Consider the following 24,290-nt stretch of genomic DNA (forward strand, 5'->3'; position numbering starts at 1 on the left):
TGCCACACTTTTTCCTTCCCACAAACTTCCCACTGAGGTGCCTTGATTCAGCACTCTGGGAACAGCCTATTCGTTCAGAAATGTCTTTCTGTGTCTTACCCTCTTGCTTGAGGGTGTCAATGATGACCTTCTGGACAGCAGTCAGGTCAGCAGTCTTACCCATGATTGCGGTTTTGAGTAATGAACCAGGCTGGGAGTTTTTAAAAGCCTCAGGAATCTTTTGCAGGTGTTTAGAGTTACTTTGTTGATTCAGATGATGAGGTTAACTGCTCATTCAGAGAACCTTTTCATGATATGCTAATTTTTTGAGACAGGGATTTTGGGTTTTCATGAGCTGTATGCCAAAATCATCAGTATTAAAACAATAAAAGACCTGAAATATTTCAGTTGGTGTGCAATGAATCTAAAATATATGACAGTTTAATTTTTATCATTACATTATGGAAAATAATGAACTTTATCACAATATGCTAATCTTTTGAGAAGGACCTGTAGATTTAACACATTTTTGTGGTGTAAAAGTTTGTATGATACACTCTGAATCAACACCTTCAGGAACCCAAGAGAGACTATCTTGCACTTGGAAAGTTATTGCAGAATGTCAATCAAAAGCATTGACACATCCTATGTGTAACAACCCAGTGTAAGACAGAGGCAGCATTTGTTAGATAAATCATCTTCTGATTGTTTGGATACCAAAGCGGGTTACCATGAGCCCTGTGCTGTGCCTGAAGACTAGATCTTTGTGTTGCATCACTTCTCATCCAAGGTAGTGAATGTTGTCATAGCTGTTCCAAGGAGCAAAGAAGTTCACTAATGATCCGATTCTTTTGAATGACTCTTTACCCTGAACCATAGGACTCGAGTCTCAGCTATGAGAGCCGCTCTTTGTTTTTTGCTACTTTACTTGTTTGTAATGCTCTGCAGTAGATATTCATATTTAATTTGAAATTATGGTATCAGAATACACAGGGCAGGCCCATTGCTCACTGTTTTTTCGGAAGTTTATTTAATGCAGATTATTTGACACTTTTTTGTGAATTTCACCCAAACATGCCAGGTTTCTCTAAATGAATATGAAGCCAGATTAGGAATACGATGGCTTGTTCTTGATTAAAATTACATACAATTTCAAAAATTATTGACTTGAATGGCTCTTTGAATTGAACAGATCATTCGGTTCCCTTGAGAAAGAGCCAGAAATTCCATCAGTAGAACATTATGGTGAATAACTGAAAATATATATTTTCCTTTCTTAACTATCTTTAAAAGTTATATAAAATGCAACATTATTTTAGTCATCTATATTTTATTACTTCATTTGTATCACAGAAAGTCAGTATTTTTTTCTGTGAATGTTATCTGTCTTTTATGTGAACTGACTTTGTCATGCTGCTAATGCTAATGGGGAATCTCAATAAACATAAACATGAGCATAATACAATATTGGATGAAAACAGCCTCTAATAAGAAAGTTCAACAATGTAGGTACAGTTGGGTAATGATTTATATATTAGGCATGTGATCAACTCCAACCACCAAAAACCTATTTACATGCAATGTAATTTTAAAAATTTCATGAAGTCTTTGGTTTATCCAAGGCCACTGATGAAAAGAAAAATAAAAAATAACCAGCTGTTGACAGATAGAATTGAACAATGTAGCTATAAAAAGTTTCCCATTTTCCTTGAATCATAATATCTCCCTCCTTTAACAATAAAATGTATTTCCACACTTTTGCCCAAAACCAGTAAGGTCAGCTAAAAAAAAAAAGTCATCCTATAAATAGCTCCAGTAACAGGGTGGGAAACACTGTCTGGACCTCTGAACGTCTGGGTCAGTGGAAAGGTCACAGGCAGGCACGCTTTCTTCTGACTGTTCCTTCATAAGCAGCAGAGACTCCCACAGACAGCTGTTCACAAGAGTTTGCAGACTAAAAAACAAAACAACTGCAAACTGGGAATGACTGCAATTGCATTTCCCACCGCTTACAGCAGTACTGTTTGTGTTTACAGACGAAAAACAAAGGACACACACCTTTCTTTATCAGTTCTAACCTTGATACCTTGTTCTTTGGTTAATGAAGAAGAATGGAGGGAAAGAATTTAATCAAGATAATTTAAATCCATGTTGTTTGAATCCAAAGAGAGGATAATTTAGTAAGACATCTCTGCTCTTATTTTAGAGTACAGTATGATTATTTCAGAGCTACAAAACTGCTGGATGGTGTGCCCTTGATCTCCAATAACGACCCTTACCCTGTAAATCAGCAGCATGACCTGAGTATGACCGCTAGGTGGCAGACTATCACACTGACATGAGGTACGTAGCGTTCAAAGGGATGAACAGCGGTCCTGCTAAGATGCTGTAGTTGTAGGAATGGCCAGAAGAGGTCAGAGTTGTTCAACTTTTGTGTGTGTTTCAGTCCAAAACAAAAGGAGTTGTAATTATAAATACGTAGCATAAGGTTTTACGTAGTTGAAGGTCAAACTGACCTGGATGGAGCATTTTAAGAAAACTGAACTCCAATCCAAAACATTTAACAGCAATGGTAGCTCTTATCTTATTTAGTAGATCTTATCTAATGATGAGAAATGTTATACAGCAGTTTAATTTTAAAATCTGCATACTTTTCAAAACATGAAGTCACTCCTTTTTCTTTCACACGTAGTACACTGAAGTGGTGCATTGTCAAAAGTGGATCTTTCCCCCCTCTTTATGCTTCCTGTGTTGCACTCAGAACAGTTCTCTGAGTGCTAGAAAACCAAAAGATTTACTTTCACAAGTGGAGTATTACGGCTCTATGTCAAAAGGTTTATTTCTGCTTAAAAAGTGGGACTTTACCTGCATTATTAAATGTCACCATTTAATAATCAGAATTTCCAAACTGCATGTTATATTTTCTTAAACAATTTTTATCTGACATTAAAATGTGTATGAACTGGGAGGGGTTGGGGGAATAAGTTTACAAAGAATCAAAAAACTTTTATCTCCCCATTTCCCTATTTAGTCTTTGCATCCACATTACCTTTTCAGTACTTTGTCTCGACCGCTCTCACTACAATCTGCAAGTCTTTAATGTTGTATTTCCTTAAATTAAATTACAATTTTTTGCCCATTCTTTTTTGCAGAATTGCTCAAGCTGTGTTATGTTATTTTGACGGTAGTTTATATGAGTTGAAAGGTGCTGATCTCAGTGGAGGTCACATTTACGCTTTCCAGCCTCCATAGTTGAAACCAGAAGTCTTCATACACCAAATAAATTGACACGTCTACCTTTTGTGTCCTCACTGTCTGAAATTAAATCAGACCAAACTTCTCTAGTTTTACGTCAGAAAGAATCACCTAAATTACTTCTATATGCTAAATTCCACAATAAGAAGAAAAACAATATGTCTGAGATTCATTTTTGATCATTTCAATATCAGGAATTTACATTCAGTGTTTGAAATTGCTTTTGAACTTCATTATTTGGGTCAAATATTTTCAGTTTTCTTCCTCAAGCTTCTTAAAATATTTTTGCTGGACCACCCATTCGTCGCACTTTTTCAGATGTTCTCCCACTTGAGGTCAGGGCTTTGTGATGGTCACAACATGACATGGGATTTGTTATCATTCAGCCACTTTTGGAACCACTTAGCTGAGGCTCATTGTACGTCTTGAAGACCTGTTAGTGAAAAAAATAGATTAATACAGAACAATCTTGGAAGCACCAAGATGTGGGAAACGAAACTGGTGAAATTGGTGCACAGGTTGACCTTTTAGCGGGAATGGCCCGGTCAAATCAAGTTTATTTAGCACAGGCATTTCAAAGTGTTTTACATGATAATAACACAACACAGTAAACAAACAATAAAAACAACATTTCATTTCATTGCACGAAAGTTCAATGTCCAGACCTAAATTTAATTAAATGTAATATGATCTGGTACAAAACTTGAACAATTGACAATCATTGATGAGTCATCCTGAGATAATGTGCAAAAATAAAATAAAAAAGAGGATAGTTAAACATGCTAATCCCTACATTGACAAGCTGGCACAATATCCCAAAAGACTTGCAGCTGTGCAGCTGCATACCTAGGTGGGCCCCATTTGGGACAAATGTGGAAAACAGTATGGGTCCTACATGGTTTTGTCTGCATTTCCGTCGTGGCCCAACATGCCCAGACAGATTTTCTATCTGGGCACACCCATGCAGGGTCACCATGGAAACCACAGACAAAACCATGTGGGACCTATCTTGTTGCCCACATTTATCCCATATGGGGCCCACCTAGGTATGCTGGCTGAGTCAACCCTCCACATTTTAAAAAAATTATTACTTGAATATTATTTTTTTTAAAAACAAAAAAACAAACAAACAAAAACTGTCTTTGTTTTGTTCCACTTCACAAAAACACAACTTGTCATGGTCTATTTTATAAAACCCAAATAAAGTATGCTTAAATTTGTGGTTGTAACTTAATATATGAAAAAAGTAAGAGGGTTTTGAATACTTTTCAGAGTATTCCAGATTTTCAAGCACGATTCATTTTGTTTTGTGTAATAAAACATTGAGTGTGAATTTTGTGTTTTTCTGTATGCTTAAGATTAAATTCAAACAATATTACGTCTTGATAATCACTGGATCATATGTATTATGCTTAAGTTATTTATTTTTAACTTGGTGTATTCTTTAGGAAAAAAATGCTAAACGTTTTGGCAGCTAAACTTGAACCCCTCTTTAACCATTTTAACCATAGACATAATATAAGAGTAGACCCCGTATTGGCTGCTCCGGCGCAGGAAATACGGCGGCCATCTTGGAGCAGTATACCCTTCTACTTTGCTCAATCAAAACAGCAGAAGATGCCTCAGAGTGCTTGGTGTACTATGGGGTTCAGCCCCGCTATGAAGGGTAACTGAGATTCCGTAAATCCCAAAAAATTAATTATTCTCTAACATTGACTTAGATTATCTGACACAAGAGCCTATATTAGAAATGAAACAATGTAACACGTATTATAAAACTTATATTATGTGTTATAACATTCATCAGCAAAGTTTACACAGGTGGTAAAGACTATTATTTATATGTAATTCTTTCACTAGTAAGATACATCCCAAATCTTCTGTTTTTGTTTTGAAAGTTTCCTAAAGACACGATGTGAGGAAGAAATGTGAGATATCTTTAAAGAAAAACGGATTCATTGCAGCATGGATTAATCTCACATCGGATTTTGGACTGCTGAATCTCTCTGAAGCTATAACTCGTCGGCTGAAAAACATGTATATATATATATATATATATATATATATATATATATATATATATATATATATATATATATATATATATATATATATATATATACTGCTCAAAAAAATAAAGGGAACACTTAAACAACACAATATAACTCCAAGTAAATCAAACTTCTGTGAAATCAAACTGTCCACTTAGGAAGCAACACTGATTGACCCGACGAGGGTCCCCGTTGTCAATCAGTGTTGCTTCCTAAGTGGACAGTTTGATTTCACAGAAGTTTGATTTACTTGGAGTTATATTGTGTTGTTTAAGTGTTCCCTTTATTTTTTTGAGCAGTGTATATATATATATATATATATATATATATATATATATATATATATATATATATATATATATATATATATATATATATATATATATATATGTATATACATACATATAAACATGTATTGAATATATATTATTCAGTATTAATGATTATTTTTTTGTGCCAGTATTAATCATTATTTATTTGTGTTTGTATAGTTATATAAATATGTATTGATATTACTAAATAATTTAGTAAATAAATTATGAACGGCTGTGTGCTTTTTAATATGCTCATCATTCATCAATATCAGTTTATATTTCATTCCTATTCTATTGTTATAGCCACTAAGCATATTTAAATATGCTGAACTATGTATTAAAAACATACTTAAATAATACAATTGTTCATAAATGTAGCTTATATAGATGTTTGAATATGGTTTCCAGTAACAAAAAAGCGTGTTATGATCGATTAAATGTGCTGATACGTCATTGTGCCTGCTAAACACATAAACTGAGTGGAGCGGTGTACCGCTCCAAGATGGCCGCCCTAAATCTCGTCAGCGACAATAGGCGAGAGCGGTCCATGAGGCGTTTATCCTTATATTATGTCTGATTTTAACCACTTCTAACACAAAGTTAACCCGAGAAAAATGTCATTTCCTGTAAAATGTCCGGTCACGTGGTTATTGAGGTTTACCCCCGTGCCCGCGGCGCGTGCTCGGAGGTCAGGTGCAGGAGCAACTTCCCCGGCAGAAGTACGCATGCGCCTCAGTATGTAATCTTTCCTCGGAGGTTAACGTCCAAGTATCCATTGACAACATATTGTCGACAGAAAAAGTGAAAATACTTTATTTTAATGTACGTGGAAGACGTTTGCGGAATATTCATTGGATGTATTTACGCTGTACTTTTTTCCTCCTGGACTCAAAGTTAGTTTTGTGACTTAATTAGACTGAAACCTAATTCGTGGGAGCTAGTTCCGCCTTGTGCTCCCTGTGGGTCATGGACAGCAGCGACGAGTGTCAGGAGTAACCAGGACACCGGTGGGAAACGCGTCTCCGGGTTTTGAGGGTCCATCTCTACACACTTAAAGTACGTACTAGAAAGGGTGAGTATCTGCTGCGCGCGACACTCCACAGTGAACAGGGATGAGAAGTGGGATCTCTTTATATTAAGCTCACATAGCAGCAGCAGTAGTGGGACAAGATGTAGCCACCTGTTGCTGGCTTACTCGGCTTTAGCTGCCAGCGGTCAGGGATTAGCATGATACCTTTATCGATGTAATAAGTCACTCTGTACTAACTACCGAAGTTTTGTTAGGTCGGAACAGAAACACTACTCGTAGAGTAATGGTTTATTCCAAACTGTGTCGTTCAGTATTTGACTGGCGTTTGTTGGGGCAAAGCTAAATAAAGTGTAGAAGTTATCTAACCTCTTAGCTGAAGTTCGTGTCTGATTGGAAGCAGGGTAAAGAGTTATTCCAGCCTTTTTGCGAAAATCTGGTCAAATCTGACCCAACCTTCACTGCAGTATTCTACACTGTTTACAGTCTCATTAATACACAGTCTGAGATTAAAGAGCCAATTAATCTTCTTTTTAAGCACAAATTGTGGGGATTTCTAGACTGTCTTGACTCATAGACAACATTAAATTGGATCAAGTATCTTCTCTACAGGTCACAGGTGTGTAAATTATGAATTCATCAATGTAGAATAATACACTTTTATTATGTTTTATATTTTGTACTAAAGCTGATCAAATGTAGTTCACGTTCCTCAAAAACAGGGAAACGACATTGTTGTTTGGTTCCAGATTAGAGGTTGAATCAGATGCTAAACGGTGTGTTGTCAGTGTGCACCTTGATATGAACGCCTGGATTCATCCTACTGGATTCCAGACATGTACTCGATGTTTGAATACCAGCAGAGGCTTTTTATGGCCTGGAATATTAAGGTGTGAAGTAGAAGGAACAAGTCTGCCCTTTTACCAAGCATTCCAGGACATTCCTTTGTCAACCCCTTGTTCTTGTTCTGACAAGCACTGTGTGCCTGAAAACAGCAGCACACCCGGTAGGGACGACCGTACAGCTGGAGGACAAAAAGGAGCTGCTTGTTCTAAATAGACAGGTCAGTCGTGTTTCTGGTACTTTGTACGTTCACTGTTTTTAAAATTGAACTTCGTTGTCCAGATTGAGGGTCCATTGTGAACAACGGGCCTGACAGGTTGGGAAGGAATCGGAGCGTCAGCGAAAGAGGAAATATCCGTGTTCCACAAAACAGTTTGAGATATTTTTTTGTTAAAAGGACTATCTTGTAAATTTTGATGCTACATATCAACAAGTTAACTAGATTTGTTAAAACAAGATGTTTATAGTTGGTAGAAAATCCACATTGAATTGAATGGAGGTTAATGGACATGTTCAGAAGAAATTAGTTAAACTCTTAGTGAAGTTTGTAAGTGTTGTGGAACCATGAGAGTTATATAATCAGATCTGTGTGCCATCATCAACTATTTGTTGACAGCGGCTCGCTGCAAATCTCTCTCTCTCTCTCTCTCTTTTTCTCTCTCTCTCTCTCTCTCTCTCTCTCTCTCTCTCTCTCTCTCTCTATGTTTCTCTCTCCGTCTGGCTGTCTCTCTCTCTTATCATGCAAATTGCAGCTCAGCGGCTCATTAAGTGATGCCAGCTCTGCAGAATGACCTCAGCACAATGGATGATTGTGTTTCTTTCAATCATGAAGTGCTCCCAGGGGGTGGGGGGGTCCTAATGATCTGACTAGGAACTCACGGGATTGTGTGAATAAAATCTGGATAAAGGAACACAGTGAACTTGGACATTTCAGCCAATAAGAATAATAACAAACGAGAAATCACATCTCTGAAGGGTTGTAAAGAGTCTGACCGACAGGTAGGGATGCACCGATATGGAAATATTGGATCAATGTGAGTGTTGCTGTTCTGGTTGATAATCAATATGTAGCAATATTGTATATGTTACATTCTCTACACAGTTTGAGACTGTGGTCTGATCTGTGGGAATGAATTTCACTGATGCTAGTAGTCTTTTTTTCTTCTTTAACAAATTCCTAATTTAAAGTCTCACTATGTTTCCAGGTTTGTCGTAAACAAGTATTTTAGTAATCTATTGATTATTTTTAGTAATCAAATGGGGAAAAAAAATTCTAGCTACTTAAGGTAGTAAAAGAAAGATGAAAGAAAAAATGGTAGTAAAAATCAATTCAGTTCCTTGTTACGGGAATAAAAAAACATTTCTTAAAATGCAAAACAATTCAAAAATTACTTTTAGACTCAAGTTTGAAATGTGAAAAAGCTTTTTAAAGCACAAGAACAGATGAGAAATAAAATGTTTTACATTAACTTTTAAAAAATAAAAAATAAACAGAAACTGAGGCATTAGTTAATGCTACCTTTTATATTACACTCAATTTTCAGTTGCAAATGTGAAATATGACTTTTTTTTCATAAAATGGGTATCTCCAAGCCATTTTTTTCCATTCCATCAGTTCTTTGGTCATTGAGTACAGATAATGTTAGCTAAAATGTATTTCCTGTACATGTAAAACATGTCAGATTCTGTACTGACAATTACAGATAAAAGTTTGAGTCCTTAGCAAAGGGAGCAAAAACGTCTTGAGTTTAAATTGATCGCACACTTTGACATTTTAGGTCTCTTTCTTTTCTTCTGTCCCTCACTGTCTCTCTCCATAGCTGCTTATGACACTTAGCATTTGTTAACAGCTTATTGGTTTAAGGGAGAGTGTTGTGCAACACAAATAATCATCTCATCAGAACGCAGAGCACTAAATCGTAAAACATAATTTAATTAAGTATTTTATCTGAAAATCAAATTTAAAAAAATGGAATCCCTTTGTGTGTTTAAAACAATATAATTATGTTTTACACAATTATGTAAAACGTAATCATGTTATGTCAAGGTTTCATGTTATGGTAAAGGATCTTTACCGGGGGTGTAAAACTCATTTTCATTTCACATCAACATTGTGAATGTTCTCAAAGGGCCAGCTGTGTCAGAACGTATTGATAAAACTACCTGTTAGAATGTTATAATCTCTCTTTTTCAATGAATACTTATTAAAATTACATAATCCTGAACATCTTTTCACAGTAGTAATTTGGGCTTGTACAAATAAAAACTGATTTGATTTGACTGCTAAAATAATATTTAAGCACACAACTGTTATCTTGAACAGTTGTGTGTATCTAGATGTGGTCATCTAGAGTCCACAAAATAGCTATGGAGGGCCTTGAGTTTGACACATGTGATCCATAGCATAGAGGTGCACCAATGGCACTCTTCTGGCTGTTCACCGATAACATAGCCTAACTTGCCAATTCCAATTTTTGCTGCTGATTTTTATTTTTTTTTGTCTGAGATATCGCTACATATAGCAAGAACATTGCTGAGTTGGCAACAGTGGGGTGACTATTGTTAGCTGCAAACACCTGTTAGCCAAACCTCTCTCACAGTAGAGCAAAAGAGGACAGAGGCTGATATGTAGACTTTTGCTGAAGTAGAAAAGATTGGTGGATAAGATTGGTTTCACATGCAAGTATCAGCTGATCACCGATCTCCCAAAATGAAGGAAATTGAGGCTGATTTATCGGCGTACGCCCAATTGTAAATACAGTTGGCATCTTTGTTGAAGCAGTGGTGTCTGTGTATTTTCCATAGATAGTCTAGACTCCATCCCATTACACAGAGCTTTCCAAAAGGCTGCTAACTTTTCCAGATCCTGCATGCTCCTGGTTTAAAGTCCAGAAGAAGGAAACAAACAGCTCTGAGAAACACTGTACCCCTTTCTGTTATCTACTTTAAAGACTTGCTCTTTTGCCTCAGTGAGCTCCAGACATGTTTGAACATGTAGAAAGTACAGCTTTGGTACTTCTGTTGACTTCGTTCTGTAACACCTCTACAGAGATGGGATTGAAGGTTCCTCAAATGCACTAGTTCTTGTGGAATCGGTTCCTTTTCACTAGGCCGGCTACATTCATAATTTTTTTGTTTGCCTTGTTTGAGATCAGATTGTTTTCTGGCAAAGATAACGTTGCTGAAACATGTTCCACTGTCCCAACCTGGGCACCTCAGATGATGTGATAATGCTGTGCTCCTCCCCTTGTGCCTGTTCTCCATCTCAGTCAAAGGAGGAGCTTTTTTCTACATCTGTGTAAAACACAGCTAAAAAGTACAATTAATAAAGAAGAGCTCACAACTGCCACTCCGTTCCCATCTTTCAGAACTGTAACAATCTGATCCGGCTGGTTGGCCCAGTGCCTGTTGGGTAAAGTGAGTCATTTGGATCCTGAGTGGTCATCTCATTATCAATATTTTATTTGCAAAAGACTGTTTGAAGACAGAACTTGGTAGGTTCTGACTGATGTTTAAGGTTTTCATTTATGCTGTTTATATTAAGATACTTGGTGAGTTGTTTGGACTTGAGCTGTCTTTAGGTATGGATGGTTAATCAAAATGACTGTTTTTAAACGCAGTGCCTCGATTATAGGTTTCCCTTTTATGTCGCAACAATATATAAAGCTGTTAGTAGCTTTTGATGAGGGTCTTAGTGCTGTAAGTCAACCACTGCTCAATGTGCTAATGATGGTAAAACGACTTACCATTTATCCGCCATCATAAGTGGCTATGTTAACTTGCCTCAGCATTCATGGCCAGCTATGCTGTGGTGAACCAAGTGTAGTATAGCAGAGAGCAAGCAGGAGCGGGCCAGCATGAGAGTGATTGACAGCACTAAAACCCTCCTCCTGACCCTGATTGGTTGTTTCTGACTGAGTTGTGTATTTCTACAGTTAGTACTGGGAGAAGGCAGGTTTTCTAGTAGAAAACCTGGTATGTATAGTTGCTAACTCGGTGTTTATGAAATTATAATAACCGTGAGCAGAAATGCAGAACTACTGTGACATGGTTCCAGTCCTCTGTCTCTGTTCTGCGCTGTCATTCTGTCAGCTGTTCTCTCGGTGCACAGTGTCCTTTTCTCTTGTAAAAAGGCCAGGAATACTGCTGATGGATTCTGTTACCAAACCTGAAAATCTGGCTGCTATTCTCAGCTCCATGCTCAGCTCCCAAGCTTTTTTTTGTGTACTGACAAACATTTTGTTCTTGACTTTTCTCTGGCAACATAGAGGCTCTGGTTTGAAGCCAGAGCAGCCAAAGTCCCGCTCAGGCCCTCAGCATAAACGTTGGGCTGACGGGGCGTGATCCCGTACGCTTGTCCCCTTTCACACCGTGAGGTCGAGGTTTCCTGTTTGGAGTGAGCATTCGCAAACAGGCTGGTGCACATTAACTTGGCTCATTGTTTGTTGAGCCGCAAGCTGGAAACATCGCAGAGGAAGACACCTGAGAACGAACCGGGCTGCAGACGGGCTGAACTTTATCTGGTGAATTATTAGTGAGTTTGACTTTGTCTCAACTTCTCTTCTCTCTACAGCTGATTGAGAAGAATGACTAATACATAAGCACATTTTGGTCAGTGTTATAAAAATCAGTTGTTTAATATCATACCTTCCGATTTATTAGGACGTTTTTGTTTAAAATGAAATATTATTGGAGGAATTAGCATTGTTTACATGTCGTTGTATACCTTACTTGAGCTGTGATGAACAGAGGCATGAAGGACAGGCTGTGCACATTTTAACCTGTCAAGCTGGTTTGACTGAAGCCACGCTGCCAGCCAGAGGCGTTGGCGGCTCCAACGCAGCGCTGACTGAAGCAGAAATTATGCAGCCGCCTGGTTTGATGTTGTTGACTCTGTTATTGGAGCGGACGACTTCCTGGAAAAAGTCTTCACTCCCCATTTTGATGAAACGCCACAACGAAATCCAGTTTCTCATAACCTGCTTACTTTGCAAAAGCTCAATGCCAACAAGGACGTCGACTGCGAGTGTCATGGATTTTTTTGTTGTGCATTTACATGCTTAGGAAAATACAGCCATCCCTGACTGCCAAGATGACTAGATAGTTGGGTTTTGATGATCAGTGAGCCTGTTATTTTTTATTTGTAGTAAGAGATTCATGTCGTGTGTGAGTCACCCAGGCTGGGTTTAAAAGTTGGTTCTCTGCCAAAGGGCAGGTCGATACCGCTGAAACCACCAACCTTGGATGTCGTCACATTGTAGCCCAGCCCACTGATTTTGCCCAATTACAAACAAGAGCAACCTAAAAGCTCTTATCATGTTGTGTTCACTGGGACAAAAAAACCCAGAATTGTGTTGTTGTCAGCTGTTTGGTTTGTCCTTGTCCCTGTGATCTCTTTGTCTTCCACAAACACCCCCTAGCTAGTGCTGGCTCTTAAAGCTACAGGACACACCATTCAAGAGCTCACATGGAAAATAATCTGTCTGATATACTCTAGAGTAGCAGTTCTCAACGTGGGCGGTACTGCCCCCCAGGGGGCGTTCAGAGGACAGCAGGGGGCGCTGGCGGACATCCTTACAAAAGGAGGGCGCTGGGATTCCTTTGGGGGGCGTTTGGTCTAAGGTAAACTTTACACCTTAAAATGCACAACAATGCCAGTTTAGACTTTGAGCAACTTGGTAAAACTGTATTGTGTAACATTAAACCATGCTTGGCGGCAACTGTATCGATAGCAGCTCTTCTTCTATTCAGTGTTTGTTAGCTTCTGTTAGCTTCTTGGCGCAGCTCCGTTCTCTTGTTACTGGTAGCTAAAATCACGATACCCTCACTTTGTATCCCTCTGAAAAATTAACCAATTTAAATAAAGAAATCCCTCCATGGGTGATGCCACGATAGAGAGCGTTCATTTTATAGCGTTAACACCGGTGCTATAAGTGGTCCGGTATGAAACGGGGGTGATAGAACAACAGAACTACAGCACTTTTACATTTCAATAATCAGAATGCAGAAATTGTTTCCGTTGTTTTAAAAGGTTTATGTCAGTCTGCCTTTTCCCCATCAATACGCTTCCCGACCGCCCTGCACCTTAGGGGCTTTAAAAAAAACGACGAATTAGAGAGAAAAAAAGATGTGAATTATGGCATAAAAACAGAGAATCCGGCGCTGAACAGTGAAAAATCAACACATGATGTGAAACACATGACGATTAGGCGGCGCAGCAGGTAATGAGTGAAAATTAGTGATGGTGAACGTCAATAAATGATAAAATAAATCTAGCAACAGAAACGAAACTAAAGTGGACATAGCAATAAACCAAGAGAGGATAATACTAATCAAAAGAAATTAAATGGAAATGAATGCAGAACAAAATGCAAGAATAAACTAAGAAACTAAAGTAAATACAGAGGAATAAACCTGTATGGCACGACCTTTTGAGTAATAATTAATACAGAGGATTGTATGGCAAGAATAAACAGACACTATTTCCAGATAAAAGGTAAAATAATATTGTTGAAATGTCATGGGTTTGTTGAGACCATATCTAGTACTGAGAATAAATATATCTTACAGACCATAACAGTAAAGAACTGATCACTTATTTATGTTTTAAATTAGATTTGATATATTTATTTCTTCAATATTATTTTTCATGTCAGTTTTAATGTCATGAGGCTGATGACTCCATGACACTTTCAATTTGACTCATTAGGATTTGATTAAGAAACAGATTTGTTCTTTGTAATTTCTGTCCAGTAAAACTATTAATCTATAAATCAATAGACAGGTCTATATAAAGATATAATCCATGTTTCTGTCTCATATTTGTATGGCATTAAAAGGATCTGGAACTTTAGTTTTTCTAGCTCTGGTTTGCACAATAAATGCCATGTGGGTGAAATTTTATGGATGATACTCTGATGTCCCATTCTCCTGAAGGCAACACAGAGCTGCACCACCAGAAACTGACAAACACTGAAGAGAAGAAGAGTTATGATTAATGTAGTTACAGTTCTATCCATGTTTTAATGTTGCAGAGCTCAGTCATTTTGCAAATAGATCAAAGTTTAAACCGGCATGTTGTTAATCTTTTATCTGGTCATTTTGTGGAATATTTAACAACTAGAAAATGGCACAAAATAAGAATATTTTTTCCACTGATTGGCTGCTGTTAGGCCTACCAATTTTAACTTGAATGATCATTGCATTTTTCATAGACGCCTGTGAAAATAATTTCTATTCCCATGACTTTTTTGTTCTCTGGGAAATTATTTTTGATGATAAATACAGAAACAAGCATAAAAGTCAAAACATCTACAATAGTGATAGTAATATTAACAATAAAATAATGGTCAGTGCAAAGTAGCCTGCAAATTCTTTGGTGGGGGGTGGTGAGGGACCTGGATAAAGGTCTGTGGGGGCTGTGGCCCAAAAAAGGTTGAGAAACACTGCTCTAGAGCATTTTGTGACATATAAACTAGAAGCAGAAAGAAGTTGTTGAGGTGTACTGAGCTACATATAGAGGCTGTTCAATCTCTTAACATGGAGATTGATCCTCCCTCTCACCTGTGGTGACGCTGCACCAAGAATCACTGAAGGAAACAAGCAGACCTTTTTTTTTTTTTTTTTTTTTTTTTTTAAAGGTCTGCTTTTTTGTATTCTGCTTCTTACAATTTAGTTTGAATTTATACTATTGATTATTTGTCATTGTCAGGTGTTTTATAAAATAAAACACAAAATAATAGACGATGACACAATTTATAGCAGTTGATAATCTCAGGTTTTCATGCGAACAGCTGCATTAAGTTTGAAACTGATCCTGTTTATCTGTTTCAGGTACTAACGGCAGAGTTTTGGAAACTGTAATGGAAAAACCTGGTAAGAAAACTTTTGAAATATTACTGCACTGTAAATGTTGAGGTGTGTTTTAAATTTTCTGTGACCTCTTAACATGTAGATGAGAGCTTTAGAAAAGTAGTCAGGTTGAGTTGAGTCAGGCCAGCTTTTTGTTTGTTTCTCTGCTGGTCACACAATCGCTCCAAGTAATGCATGCACTTCCGACATATTGTACCTTTATAAAACTACTAAATTCTTGGCTTGTTTCAGACTTTCAACAACAAATTCCAAACACAACATTCTGTCAATTGCATATTGGAGAGCCTTTAAGTTAGCAGTATTATGTATTTTCCAGGCATATAGTGGCATTTTAGAGCACAATCAAGTAATTATATTACCTTCAGTTGTTATAAAAATGTTGTAATCAGATAGGACTTTAAAAACATTTACTTCATAATTTAGCACCTTGACATTGGGCTTCGGCCTCTTTAAAAGCTGTTTGAGTCATTGAGGGTCTTTGTTCTGCAACCTTTTAAGATGCATCATTGGTCTAGCACACCTAAATAAAGCGGCTAAATTACCTCCTCCACAAGTCAGGCTTTTAAAATATCGGTGGACGGCCAGAAAACTGCAATAAGTGTACCCCCTATTCTAGTGTGTTGTAGCAGAGAATTGGCTGATGACAATTTTCACGATTAACGTCTGCGATTCAGAACTCTATGTTGTCGTTTTTTATCGTATTAGCGGTCTTTGCAGCTGACCCATATTGTCAGTTTTGGACCCTCTTCTGTTGTAGGTATAGGACAATGTACAGTCAGGGTGGAGCTACTGACATCACACAACACTGCCCAATGATTGGAAGACACAAGAAGGGCACTGCTTGCAACAAGCACGACACATTCATCATGTTTGTCGTTGCACTTGTATGACTTGATGTCGTTGATACACGTTTGAGTTTAATTCTGCCAACGCAGTGAGAGTTCAACTAGTGGTCAAAATGCTTTCCTAAACGCTGTACAATAAAACGGCGTACAAAATCGCTTGGGGGAGGGGTGAAATGAATCATTAGCGTGGACAATTGGGATGTCCTGCCAAAAACTATCTCTACAGATCCAATGTTATAGTGCAAAGAGCAGAGGTACTAAGATTGGATAAATTGAAGAACGTGAGGTCAGGACCATTGCACATTAGAGGTTAAGAAGACAGTGACAGCAGTGTCTTATTTGTTACTGAAAGATTCTATAGTGGAAGGAGGAATTTTAACTGGTACTGCCTTTGGCACAATGGCAGTACCAAGGACAAGATGCTGAGCTGGAGATGTTAGGATTGTTAATTGGAGTAATGAAAAAAGAGATGTGTAGAACATTATAGTATATCAGGGTATATCAACTCAAGCATCTTGAGTTGAGTTGTTTAGCGATGAAGCAAGAAAGTTAAGGGTGTAGAAGGGTTTGGACTTGTCCAAAAGTGTGATTCTAGATGTAAAAGGTAAAAGTTGTTGTCTATGGAGATTCCAAAGCAGAAGAAAAGTAGGGGACCATAGTAGGATCCTTTTCCACCAAAGCAGTTCCAATGTTTAACTAGGTTAGAGCTTACTAACCATGAGTTGTTGGTGTTTCTAGCTCTGACCTTAAAATTGGTGATAACCCTCCATCAGAAAGGTTCTCTTTCATCAGGAACTAGAGGCAGTGTCCGCAGCCAATCAGTTTTAGTTTCTGGAAAGCTCTGGTTCTCGGGTTGCAAATTTCCTAAATTGAAAGTTGAAGTTACCTCTTCCTTTTTTTTAGGTTGCTAGGGAAGCTTTGTCTCTGCTTGTTCGATGGTATTCGGTGTTATGAATAGTTGCTCTACCACCACCCTTAGGTGGTCCAGAGTAATCTGACTCATCATGTTTTAGTTTTAAAATGTCATTAAGGTTTTCCACCGCATGTAGTGCAGACATAATGGAGTTTTGATGTTTATTAATAAGTTGACAATAAGCCACTTTGCATCTTCATGCATTGGAAGCTGTTCATTGCTGCTGCTGTGAGATTCCTTGCTGTTTTCAAGGTGTCTGGGCAGAATACGGGATGTGAGCGATAGAGTGAGGGTTTAAGGGTTGACTGTGTGACTCATCATGGTTTTTATCACTGAAACCTCCTGATCGGTCCTCACCCTGAACACACACACCTACATGTAGCAACACTGCTGGTTTTCCTTACAGTCACACAGCCTTGAATCTATTTCACTGTTGACCTCAATCATTTAACAAGCTCTAAGTATCTGTGCACACTCACATTACCTGAGGCTCACTGCCACAGTGCAGGAGAGGCAGCAGTAGTGCAACGTTTGACATGGCTATGCAGTCTCAACATATTTGTAAGTAAACCTGTTTCCTGAATGTCACATGTGGAATGTTCTTGACTTGTGCCTGTTGCAGTTGAAGAGTATAAGATCTAAGTCAGTGCTGCCGGTTGGTTGTTCGTTGTGTTTTCTCTAGAAGCACCATGAGGAGGCAGGGCACGGTGCCAAGAGTGCTTTAGTACTAAGAGGGCCTCACTGAGGACAGCTTAGGGAACTCATCTCTGCTTGCACGTGTGGCCAAGCAGTAAAAATAAACTGGACTTCTTCTTCAGCTCTGTGTGAAATGGGACCTTTCTGATCTAAACACAGTTGTGTAAGGCAGCTCACAGATCCAGGTTCAGGCTTTGTTGAGAGGAGCCTGTTGAAATGTCTGCCTGCTGCTCCTCTTTAAATAGAACTAACAGGTTTCCAGCCATGGAAACATAAATTACACAATAAAAGCTCATCATGTCTCTGTATTTACCCTGGTGTTATTGGACTGTTGTCTTGATTGCTGCCTTGTGATCGTACATGAGTCAAAGACGTGCTGTTGTATTACAGTACCTTAAATGGCCTGTAGAGGGAGCAAGAGTATAACTTGATTCAGATGATAAATAGAACCATAAGAGAATGTACTGTACTGTTTTCTCTGTTGGTCTCACTTTTATTAGCTTCTATAAAATAATCAGGTGTACTTACAGTTTAATTTATCTTTTATTAATAAATGCTGCATTTCACAAAGTAATTATTTTTACTGCTACTGCTGTGTTGATATAATCCATTTTCTCTGATGGACATGGTCCTGGTTCAGTGATTGGGTAATTGCTGCCATTTGACACTGTGGTACCAATGATTATTAGTTGTGATTATTAATTAATTCTCAATTAATCGGATAAATATAATTGGCACATTCAGCATATTTTTGATACAAGAAATGCATTAAAAGATGGAACAAAAAATCCTTTTAAAAACTGAGCATTCTATTGCCTAAAATGCAATAACGGCATTCCTTTTGTGAACACTTGGTCTTTTGTAGCAAAAGATACATCTGTAGCTAAAAAAAATACTTTCAACATGTGAAAATGTGAGCCCTCTCTCCTCGACGGAGCATCAGTACAGAACCAGAACCAAACATAATTGGATAGCCAACTATACTTAATAGGAGATTGTTCTTAATAGAATTTGAAACAGGTGTAGCTAAAACTGCCACTTCAGGAGTTTCAGGTCAAACATATTTGTGGACAAAGGGTTCTTTTCATCTTTAATGCAAAAATTATATAATTTTTGTGCAGTTTTGTCTTCATTACTGTTCTTTTAGCAAATTACATTTTAAAAAACCAACAAAGCAAACCAAAACGACAAATAAAATGGATATAGAAGTCTCTGTCAAAAAAAAAATAACAAAAGAAAAACTGCCCTTCAAAACAGCAGCTAGTTGAGATCATTGTGGGTTCTATGAAATCTTCATCCATCCATCCATCCATCCATCCATTTTCTTCCGCTTATCCGGGGTCGGGGCGCGGGGGCAGCAGCTTCAGAAGGGAGGCCCAGACTTCCCTCTCCCCAGCCACTTCTTCCAGCTCCTCCAGGGGAATCCCAAGGCGTTCCCAGGCCAGCCAAGAGACATAGTCCTCCTGCGTGTCCTGGGTCTTCCCCGAGGCCTCCTCCCGGTGGGACGTGCCCGAAACACCTCACCAGGGAGGCGTCCAGGAGGCATCCTGACCAGATGCCCGAGCCTCCTCAACTGGCTCCTCGACGTGGAGGAGCAGCGGCTCTACTCTGAGTCCGTCCCGGATGACAGAGCTTCTCACCCTATCTCTAAGGGAGAGCCCAGGGACCCTGCGGAGGAAGCCCATTTCGGCCGCTTGTACCCGTGATCTCGTTCTTTCGGTCATGACCCAAAGCTCATGACCATAGATGGAATCTATGAAATCTTTTATTTTCCAAATTCCATTTGGGAATTTAGGAAAATAAAATTCCTATTTTTCTGAATTCCATTTTAACCATGTTTGTTAACCCAAAAAGTATATATTCATGCTGTGAATGAAAGAAATTGAACAAATCTGTAGCCAGTGGTCAACATTTATTGTTATTCGGTTTCACAAATGAAACAAACTGCTGTGATTTAATAGAACATTAGTTTTACAAGGTGTGTTACAATGTGTTGCACACAATTTTTTTTAAAGAACTCAAACATTATGTGCAAAACTGCAAAAGGTAAAATAATCTATCTTGTTTAAAAGTCTTCTTTTATTCAAATTGTAATAACTGAGTCTTTGTTTTTAATTAAAATACAACCACTCAGGTCATGTACAGTTTTCAATATCCTGAAGCAGTCATGTTTTTATTCAAGATTATCTTGAGGATCCATTTCTCTCACTACCGATTCAGAGACGCATATCTGAGGTTTAATGTCTGCTGATAGTGATCCGATGCATAAAAACCCCTGAATTGACTTAAAAGATTTATTTAAAAAAAACATAGACATCAATGTACTAAATAAAAAATTAATGTGCTTACTCTACACCAGTTCATCACACTTAAACCCACCAATAGCTGCACAAGCTTGGTCAAACAAAACAACTTTAATTTGATCAGTCTGTGCAATTAGAAGCAGAACACCTGATGTAAAATAAATAATAAAGAAACTGAAACTGACTAAAACAATAGGTTAACTATCTTGTATAAATTAAACTGCCACAAACCTTCTTTTAAATGTTTCACAAAGTGCAATTAGGAATTCTAAATATAATGTAAAATAAATAGTAAAACATGACATCACCCATAGCACCAAGCATAGAATTATAGACTGAATAAATCTGCCCTTATAGATCAGGCACATTGTCACCGATACACAATCTATAATTTTTTTTCAATATCAGGACCGATATAGGTATTAATATTGCATCTCTAGTTATCACATAGTAGGAGTTTCATCTCATCTCATACTCAGGTTGCTAACATAAGGCCTCCAGTCATTATTTTACACTCGGTTTATAAGGATAATCCTCAGAGTCACAGTACACCTACATTGTGTCACTTCCTGTTCTCTGTCACTGCGCTCCACCTCAGTCTGGCTCACCTTGTGCGTCTCAGATTACATCAGCCTGCAGGGTCCGACCCCATTCTTTATTGTCTTTCAGTGAGAGGGTGCTAACAGCAGAGAACATGTGGCATGGAAAAGGGGTGGGGAGAGGTCAATATGTTGCAAATCCCACAAGGCCTGGTGGTCAGACCAGTCGAACCTCAAAGCCTGCCTGCTTTGAACTTTGCCCCTGAGAAATCCATTTTTAGAAATGACTTCCATCTCTGTCGGTCTACCTTTCCTGTGTACCTTATTTATAAAGCCAGATCTCCATGAAGGGAGGGACTTAAATGCTGAGAGAGGGAGCATGTTTGTGTTTTAAAGCAAGGAGACGAAGGAAGCAGGGAGGGAGGGAGAGAACAAGTAACTCAAGCTGAAGAAAGGGGGAGGTGCTGGACTCTACAGCCAAGAGACTAAACGCCTCGAGTGAGCAGTCAAGACAGTAGTTACAGTAGTTTGGTGTGCCTTGGAGAAGAGTGAGTTGGAGTAAAATTCTCCTCTCCTGCCACGGGGCCTCAGGGGAGGCAGTGCCTGGCCGGCCGGTGGGGACAGAGGCCCTAGCATGGGACAAAATGCAAGCAGCGAGACCGTGGCCCAGCAACCGGCCACAGGCCAAGCTGGTAAGTCTGAGAAAGTGATGGGACGTAAATGGAGCAGGACAGGAAACAAGCGGTCAGGTATTTGTTTTTATTCATCTTTGCAGATCTAAGAGCCATCGAGAGGTTAAAGACAAGCAGGTGTTTGTAACGCAGGGGGAGCGAGAGGGTGGCAGGTACAGGCAGGTGGAGAAGAATGCATGCCGATGGAATGTGGTGATTGTGAAATCCACAAACCACACAAACCTCTCTCTTGTTTGCACACCACTCTCGGTCCTTTTAGCAGCAGATGTTAGAGCAGCAGTTAAGGGACCTGCACTGTTCCACCATTCTCATATGTTTACTTCACCTGTTTTTATACGTCTACACTTCTGCTCTAAATAAAGCAGATTCTATGATTTTTGTCGACTAGTAATATTCCACTTGTATATTTCCTGACGGTGTGGAAGTTGAAAAGGATTGTGAAACTTCACTGTTACTCTACAACATTGTCCTGGTTACATATTTGCTAACCAACTGCCGGTGTATTTTTGACTTTGGTTTGCTATTCTGCATATTTGGTTTCAGCATGTCATGTGATTGGCATGAGTCAGTCGGAGCCTGACCGTAGGCCAGCAGGGAGTTAGATAAGTGCCAGCTGGTCTGTGCACTGTTGATGTTTTATCGCACGTTGCGTTTAAATGGCTGAGTGTTGACAGGAGAAGGGGCATGTTCTATTTTGAACAGAGATGGTTTATGCAAGCAGATTATTAGAACTAACTCATCTGAGCTCAGATGAGTTAGAAAGCTGCCATGTAGGGAACCATGGCAGCTTTCCTACATTCTTTGCTTTTGACACTGTGGGGTCGGTCTTTGGAGGAAAAACAGTATTTGTAGCTTTATGTGTTTTTTTGACATTAGCAGAACATAGGCAAAGGTTTGAGCACACATGCAATGGAAACACATCTTGTGTCATGATTATGGACAAACTTTGGACACCACTGTTCTAGAGTCCTGTGTTCTCTCTTATGTTCTTTTTCTCTTCAGTTCAGCCCTCAAGTTTTCTAAAGGATTGAGATCTAGGGATGGAGTGACCATGTTTTTGTATAGACTTATGTTTTCAATCATTCCCATTGACATAATCGGGGACCACCCATTTTTAGTTTTCTATTAGACTCCACTGGATTGTGGTATTTTAAAGAGTTTAGGATGTTATGCTCTTTTGTCGTGGTGTGTGAAAGAGAAACAAGTGTAATAGAACCTCCACCAATAGTAACCACGGCAGCTTTCCTACATCCTTTGTTGCACTAGTGATGCTTGTTTCTGACAGTAGTGTTGTCTTGTCTAATTAAAGTGCATAGATCTAACTAAAATTCCAAGAGAGTTAATCAAACTCCACACTTTTACATTTGGGATAGTAGGGCAGACAAACGGCCATGATTCTTGTTGTTAATATTGTCTGGTGGATGTTATGGTAACTTGATTTGGCCCAGGTAGTGAAAACTGCCCAGTGGATTGTTGGGGGTCAGTTACTGAACTTGGACTTGATATAAGCTGGCAAACTGCAAAGGAAGGTCAGCTGTATTGCTGCTAATCTCAAACAGCCAGGACACAAACTGTTTGTACCACTGCCATCTGGGAAACAGTACAGGTGTATAAAGACTACAAACTAAGGAAAAGCTTTTTCCCAAGCGCTGTGAAACATCTGTCCACCTTCCATCCTCTCTGCCTCCCTGCAGACACACTCATACCCATTTGCTAAACCATAAAGACCAGTTGAGACTTCAGCAGCAGATATTATATGTTTTATTGTTTTATTTATTTATCACTGAGGGTACCAGCACAATTTTATGTTCTGAAAACATAATGAGAAATAATAATTTTTATGGCTTGATCAATTGGCAAAAGTTGTAATTGATCTGATTTCTGAATCCACATGATCACAGTTTACAAATAATCTACTATTGACAAAACAGTCGCTGTTTCTTGATCTACCTAAGATCTATATATCTGTATGCTTCTTGTTTAAGTTTAAGGCCAAATATTGACTCAATCATAAGTTTGTACAGTGTAGGCCAAGACTTCTCAAGCTGCCATAACAGGGTGGAACAGATTCACTTAAATGTTTTAGTCCATCACGGATCTGCAGTCCTTCACTAGCCTTAGTTTCATGATATCAAAAAAGTCGCATTAAAGTAAAAATGATTATTATGGATCTTGAGTTTTTTTTATATAATTATTCAATATAGAAGTGGATGAGCTTCTCTACTAATGAAAACTGAAATGATCTGTTTTCCCAAAGTGAATAAAAAAGTTAGAGTAACAATCCTGACACCAGATGGAGAATGTCAACTCTCACTCAAATTTGTAGTAGGAATTACCACTGACAGATGCTCTTTAAACTCATTTGTATTTTTGTTAGGTTTTTGGGCAAATAAAATAAATGAATAAAATTTGCATACTTGTAATACACTGGACGAAATCCTGATTAAGAAATTGTGTTTGTTACTTTAAAAGTAACAAATACAGATTTGATTGTAGCTGCTCAACAGTTCAAGGTCATTTTGTTGTGGGATTTTACCCAATCGTGCAGTAACAAGCCCAGTAGGGATTTCCACTCTGGAGCTGTGACTCAGTATGCACTGCCTTGTTCTGTGTTACACAGAGCTATTAAGCAGTGGTTTCACACCCACATGCTTGATTACGGTTCTAATTAAGCCAAAGACCATCTTTAGAATTTTTTTTTGTCATACTTACCGTAACATTCATGTCCCTTCTTGCTTTAACCTGCGTTTAATCTGGTTCTTTTTGTTGAATTATTTTTCTTAAGCTTATTTTAAAGAAATAATAATGGCAATTGAAAACATAGTAATAAGGGTAATTAGCAGCTGAAGTCTTGGCTAAATGTGAAATCTTGTTTTCTTGTTGCTACACAAACCTATGCTACATTGTTTTCTTTTAGACAACCGATGGAGAGATTCCACACTAGTTTTATTCAAGACCTCT

At 38.3% G+C, this 24,290-nt stretch overlaps 1 protein-coding gene across 8 annotated transcripts in view; it reads left to right on the forward strand.

Moving 5' to 3' along the window:
• The first annotated feature begins 6,299 nt into the window (after positions 1-6,299).
• phactr4a (phosphatase and actin regulator 4a) overlaps positions 6,300-24,290 on the forward strand; it is a 38,657-nt gene continuing 20,666 nt past the window's right edge. The window contains exons 1-2 of one of the 8 annotated variants that reach the window (XM_008421319.2): positions 6,300-6,671; positions 15,303-15,344. In XM_008421319.2, the coding sequence (XP_008419541.2) occupies positions 15,332-15,344 (13 nt within the window). In that variant the 5' untranslated portion in view covers positions 6,300-6,671; positions 15,303-15,331. Of the gene's footprint in view, positions 6,672-7,601; positions 7,690-11,764; positions 12,004-12,186; positions 13,092-15,302; positions 15,345-21,101; positions 21,330-21,412; positions 21,482-24,290 lie in introns of those variants that run through there. The other 7 variants (XM_008421321.2, XM_008421320.2, XM_008421322.3 and 4 more) reach the window with 7 other exon arrangements.

The sequence above is a fragment of the Poecilia reticulata genome, chromosome 11 (assembly GCF_904066995.2).
Source record: "Poecilia reticulata chromosome 11, P_reticulata-male-v2, whole genome shotgun sequence".
NCBI lineage: Eukaryota > Metazoa > Chordata > Actinopteri > Cyprinodontiformes > Poeciliidae > Poecilia > Poecilia reticulata.